Source organism: Pteropus alecto, unplaced genomic scaffold (assembly GCF_000325575.1).
Source record: "Pteropus alecto unplaced genomic scaffold, ASM32557v1 scaffold57, whole genome shotgun sequence".
Lineage (NCBI taxonomy): Eukaryota > Metazoa > Chordata > Mammalia > Chiroptera > Pteropodidae > Pteropus > Pteropus alecto.
The window spans coordinates 7487886-7494246 of NW_006442508.1; the positions used below are offsets into that span (position 1 = coordinate 7487886).

Here is a 6361-nt window from a genome sequence, read left to right on the forward strand (position 1 = left end):
TATTTTATCTTATTTATCCCTTATTTATTCCTTGAAGGTATTACTCCCATTTTTGTAGATGAAGGAACTGAGGCCCAAACAAGTTTAATGCCTGTTCAAGGATTTAAGTAGTAGGGTTTGAGTCTTAATTCAAGCTGGCCCAAGGGTAATACTGAAAAACATTTTGCCTTTGCCTCTTGTAGATTAAAAATCTTTTATATCAGTAACTGTGGCTCTCAGGGAAAGGTAATGTTACTTCAAGGTACAAGGAAGAGAAATTATTCATTTTGGGAACACAATATGTGTCTCTACTCATGTAGAATCCTCTGTAATTTATTACAATCTGTTTATTTGTTTAGGATGCCATCTTTCTATATTCACGGGCATTTCCTATATCCATGTGAACCTCCAGTATCAATCAATATTCGTTAAGTTAGTTTCCAAAGGGTTTGAATGACACAACATTGATATTAGGTACTGTCTCTCTTTTTTTTTTTTTTACTTTACTGTGTAAAGTCTCACATTTCAGTTCCAAACTAGGCTAATTTCCCATTTGGTAGCATGTCCTGGGGAAGGACTTTTGAACGCTAACCATAAATTCTAGAAGGGATGAGGGAAGCCAAATTAATAAAACATGTGGAGTCAGGGACCAGCTTAGAGGAAAAGACAGATTTGGGATGATTTGGGATGTGAGAAGGAAGAGTTTATTCAAGAATGTGATGAATACTGTAAAGTGTCACAATCTAGCATTTATTGAGTATTACTATGTGCCAGGTGCTTTTAAGTGCTTTACTTGAATTCATTCATTCATTTAATTCTCATAACATATCTATGAGGTAGGTCCTATTCTTTTCACTATTTTGCAGATGAGGAAACCAAGACAGCAGTGTGAAGTAATCTGTCTTCTTAAATGGTAGAGCCAATGAAATTTTGATCCAGACCTTCTGGCTCCATAAAGCCTAGGTTCTGCTTCAGAAAAAAATGGCAAAAGATTAACTTTCAAGGCTAAAGTTTAACTCCCTCAAAAATTTAGCTCCCAAGGTTAAAATGCTCAGTGTGAATTGGTTCTAGAAAGTTCCATCTGTTAAGGTTTTTTTTTTTTTTTTTTTAATATATATATATTGGGGGACACATCATAGCCCCAGTGGAAGGTGATGAAAAATTGCAAGTCTCTTGAATGTGCATTATGAGCCCACTTGACAGGAACACATCAATTCTATGAAGTAACTTGTAGTGATAATAAAGAGGTTGCTTGTGTTTGTCAGTGTTCTAACCTCTGGTGTAAGATAGATGGGAAAAGGAAGCTAATAAAAGAAAAAGCGTAGTAAAGCAGGATAGAAGGCAAACAATGCCAACTTTTCAGCTTATCAATACCAGTTTTGAGAGGCTGCCCTCATTGGTGACGTTGAGGAAAATGCCTATTTCTATGCTTTTCCCATTAACCTGATAATTAAGACCTGATTGTATGTAGGTATTGAAAACTGAAACCAACATTTTTATTACCCTAGTAGCATCTGGCAAGTGGCTATCTGCAAAACTGTTCTATATATATGTGAAAAGCAACATATGTTATAGTGACAGTCATATATAATTAAAAGCTTAAGAGCTGTAACTGGTTCCCAATAACACAGGCCTCAGTGGTTAACAGGGGAATTCCAGTATGCTGAAGAGGCTTCCCTCTCTCACTGATATATCAGAATAGAACATTTACTACATTCAGCAAAGCCTCGTTAGAGATTCTGGATAAATAATCTTATTGATAATATACCATGAAGTAGATACTTGCTGTTGAAATGAAGTCACAATGATAAAATAGATAAGATGTAGTAACCTGGAAATAATCTTTCTGACTGATATTTTTCATAGTATATATCTACAAAGGCATCCTGAGTGATTAGATATTCAACTCAAGAAAGAGGCCAGATTTCACTATCTTTTAAAAGCACATTCCTATCCATTTTATTGTATCCTTATAAATAAATCTCTCAGGGCATATATTAACCTGATTAAAAAGAGAGGGAACTGAAGCCCAGCATGGGAATGTCATAACATAGGGAGTTTGGCTATTTAGGGACTCTGTTACCTATTCTGAGTAGCAAGTTATTGGAGTTCTCTAAGCCTCAGTTAACTTATATAAAAATTGGGGATAATATTAGTACCCCATTGGGTGGTAGAATAATTTACAAGCAAAGCACCATAAGAGTAGTGCCTATTGCATTGGAAGTGCTAAGAAAAGGTTATCATTATTTGGGTTAGCAAATTGTCAGTTTATGAGTTTCGAGAAATAAACTATCCTGACCTCTATGGATATATAGATATCAAACAACACTGGTCCATTTATACATGAATTTTTTTCCATAAGTACTGTAAATATATTTCTCTCCCTTGTGACTTTAACATTTTCTTTTCTCTAGCTTATTATAGGAATATACAGTATATAATACATTTAATGTATAAAATAAATATCAATCGACTTTATGTTATTGGTAAGGCTTCCAGTCAACAGTCGGCTATTTATAATTAAGTTTTGGAGAAGTTGACAGTTATATGTAAGTTTTTGACTGTGTGTGGTGGGGTCAGTGCCCCTCAATTCTGCATTGTTCAAGGGGCCATTGTATTTACTTTTTCTTTAATTTTTAAATTTCCATATCCCGGAAACCCCGTGAGATTGACATTTTGTGACTACTGGAGTTCTATATACTCTCTCACTGTAATTTGAAGCTGAAATTAATTCTACCCTGGAGTGTGTTCTTTCTCATTCTCTTCAGATTTTACCAGGGGCACATTTGTGTATTTGTCTGAGCAGGCCCAACTTTATTTCAATCTTGAGGACTATGCTATACCTCATTCTGTACCCCCAACCCTACTAACAATTTGTAGGAAAAGCATGCTATAGTGGGGTTTGTAGAATTTAAGGAAAAGTTTTAAAATTTGATTAAAGAGCTCTGCTATTCTTTCTCTCAGTAGACTTTTCCATATCAAATTTTATTCTAACCTTAGTATATTTAAAAATATATCTGATTAAAATTAACATTGTACGACTAATAGAAAAAGCTCTGATTATATAAGATATCATTTGACACAAAGTAACTTGCTTTGTTATTACCTTAAAGCAGTAACCTGGTGAAGTGAAAAGGCAGAGAGACTGTATTCCTAAATATCTCTACCCATCACAGTTCTAAGACAATTATTAATTCTTTTTCTCCAAGGATTTAATATAAACATACAAAAGTGTATCATTATTATCTCAGTAAACATCCCCACAGGGATCAAGTTATTCGGGAATGCTATCAAAGAGAAAAAATTAAAATGTATTATATATTGAAAAAAGTCCTTACCGATTTCAATAAAAAAGGCAATATTCTAGCTCTGAAGTATAGAATTTATATTAGATTTATATAATATCTTTCAAACAGGAGAGAGAGTAGTTTACCTATCTTTGGAATTTGAAGCTTTGATATTGGACAGTGTGGTGCAGGGGAAAATACTTGGTCTAGGAGTTAGGAAACTTGAGTTTAATTAATGCTTTGTTATTAACTAGCTGAGTGACTTGGATTAGACATTTAACTCTTTTAGACTTCAAGTCTCATATTCTTAAGATGAGGAAGTTGGATTTGATAATCTCCAAGGCTCCTTCCAGATCTAAAATTTCGCATTACAGTCAACATTCAGTTTCCTTTAAAGAACAGTTAACTAGGACCTACTATTTGAAAGCACAGTACTAGGGAGATAAAAATAAATGTAACAGGTTTCCTGCCCTCAAAGGTTTAGAATCTTGTAGATTATTAAAATGATGGGGTAGTATTTGCAGAAACTTATGTAGTCATTTAATTATATCTGTTTTATTATTCGTAAAACACATGGGGGCAGTGGGGTTTACAGAATGAGCTTTGCCTCTCAATCTTCAGGCTGCAACTGACCAACTATAAAGATCTGTGTAAATTACTCTCTAAGTCTGTTTTTTATTTGAAAATAATCATACTGACCCAACTGATGCTGAGAAATAACAAAGGTGGTACATTCTGTACATTTTTTAATGGACACCCTGTGCCAGAAGAGTGCTGGGTGCTAGAGGAGAAGCAGTTGGAGGTCCCTCATGTAGCTTAATCGTTATATACATTATTACAAAGTGTGCTACAAATGAATTCATATAGCAAACAGCTACCCAAAACAAATTGTGGGCTTCAATGAATTTAGTAGTGTCAAGAAGCAAGCTCACTTCAGTACAAGATAACGACTGTGTCTCAGTCCTTAAATTACCATGATAAGCAGTAAACAACATACAAATATTACATATACAAAATATTATGATCTTGTATAAACTACATATAATTTATTTCCTAGATGCAGAATAGGTTGAAAACATAAATGGGATAAAGAATGCAGGAGCAGCTTTTCTGCTGAGAGTAAGGACATTCTTAAAATTAAATTGCCCAACAAGGAATGACCTATTTCAGAGTCCAGACGTACTTACCCATTTCTGTGGGGCGCAGATGATGCTTGGTCAGGTTAAAGGTCACCAACATGGATGAGATTCTTGTCTAGAGAAGAAACCTAAAGTGGATAAATTCAGGTTCAATTCTGAGATTCTATGATTAGATGAAGTGATTCATAAATGTTTGAATGATAGAAATATAAGATTATTTTATAAATTATAAAGATATGATGCATTAATGAGATATTACAGATTAAGAGGAATGGGATATATTATGAGAGTGGTGTGGGACGGGAACTGGTTTGATTTCATTCTTCCAAATATCTTGTTTCTGGCATAAATGTTACATTTACGCCCTGAGTTGAGACCTAAATTTCAGAACCCTGAAACTCAGAAGCCTTGGATGTAGAGATGTAAAACCCAAACGAATGGTGTTTTCTTATGGTTGTAGTGTCCTCCATTCTCTGAGGTGGGATCGGTGTGGAACGCTCTGGTGCTGGGTGGGGCAGGGCCTTGGGATGCAGGGAAGTGTGGTGTATGTGTGCTGTGGTTGGAGTAGGAGGGAGCGATCCTCCATTTATATTTCAGAATATATTACTCTACAATAATGTACTGAGTGTGATTAGTTGGCTTGAAAGCATTTAAAAAACTGGTCAGAACTCATGAAAATGGTGAGAATTCTTGATTTAGAAAATGCGATGGTCAGAATTCACGTAAATTAACGCCTTCTGCCAAATAACAGCCGTTTTGTTTTCTGGACCTCCTCCCAGCATCAATGATTTAGGTTCTGTTAGTTTACATTAGTTGTCCTTCGAGGGCTGGTGACCTGGTGATGTAGTAGGCTGAGACTGAAGTTCAGAGTGTGGCCCTGGATTTCCTATTTGCGGACCCAACCGTACATATGTCTGGAGGATGGACAATGCCTGTAACATTCCCCATTCGTCACAAATGGGGAAGAGTGTATTAAGTCTAAAAAGAAGTTCATTTCAAAAGCGGGGAGAGGATGGACCGTTGCACAAGAAAAGGGAATTTGTTCCTCACCAGGGGGTTTGCTGTAAAAGAAGACCCGGCAATTCTTTATCCGGTTTTCAGCTGTAGGAAACAGTAAGAGAAGTCCCAGTCCAAGTTCGGCGTGGACTGGGTTCCAACAGAGAGCCGCTCTGAGGCATGCGAGGCAAGTAGGAGATCCGAACGCGATGGGCTAGGCGCGAGGTATGGGTTACCTCTCTTATTTGGTGCAGCGGGATAGAAGATGCCCCTACTGCGTTTTCCGTTCTCGGTTTTTCGGGGAACATTTCGCGTGCTTTGTTTCAGATACCGACCCATCTTTCTCGGTTGGTCTGCACCTCCACCAATCCCGCCTGCGACGGGGCGGAGCTTCAGGGTCAAGGTGGACCAATTCCCCGGCCTCGCCCCTACACGCGCTTTCAGACTCCCGGGGATGAATGACAGCAGCGGAGTCCAATCTGTTACTCCAGAGCGTGGCCTCCGCCAGGGGCGTTACGGGGAAGAGAGGCTGGAACCAATCATATTGAACCTCAGGGGGCGGGGCCTCGTGCCAGCCCCAGACCGGCGCTCGCCGCACTCCTTTTGTCAAATGAGATACGCGGAGGGGCTGTTCCCCAGGCGAGGTTTAGCCAATGGAGAAGGCGAGGTGGGCGGGCCGGGAGAGCCTGGCCGCGGGTCCTCAGCTCCCAGCCGAGGTGCGCGAGCCGGTGGGGGGGACCGCGAGCCAAGCGCGGGATCCGGGGCGGCGAGCCGGGTGTGAGCTGCCCGAAAATGCACTCGGATGCTGCCGCTGTCAGTGAGTAACAGAGAGCGAGCGGGTCGGGGCCGGACGGCTGCCAACACTCTCCACTCAGGTCTCGCGGTTCCTGCGCCCGTGCCGCCTGTCCCGAAACGCTCCTGGAGTCCCTGCCTGGGAGCCACCCCTTCTCCCGGGGCGGC

The 6361-nt window shown here is 39.3% G+C and overlaps 1 protein-coding gene and 1 long non-coding RNA gene across 3 annotated transcripts in view; one reads left to right on the forward strand and one right to left on the reverse strand.

Moving 5' to 3' along the window:
• LOC107196439 overlaps window positions 1-5793 on the reverse strand; it is a 21672-nt gene extending 15879 nt beyond the window's left edge. The window contains exons 1-2 of the long non-coding RNA XR_001517834.2: window positions 5456-5793; window positions 4454-4533 (exon numbers count right to left, since the gene is read on the reverse strand). This is a non-coding gene — a long non-coding RNA (uncharacterized LOC107196439). The remainder of the gene's footprint in view (window positions 1-4453; window positions 4534-5455) is intronic.
• A 168-nt stretch (window positions 5794-5961) lies between these two features.
• Window positions 5962-6361, forward strand: part of DCUN1D4 (defective in cullin neddylation 1 domain containing 4) — a 66521-nt gene continuing 66121 nt past the window's right edge. For both annotated transcript variants that reach the window (XM_006922492.2, XM_015597607.1), the window contains exon 1: window positions 5962-6218. In XM_006922492.2, the coding sequence (XP_006922554.2) occupies window positions 6194-6218 (25 nt within the window). In that variant the 5' untranslated portion in view covers window positions 5962-6193. The remainder of the gene's footprint in view (window positions 6219-6361) is intronic.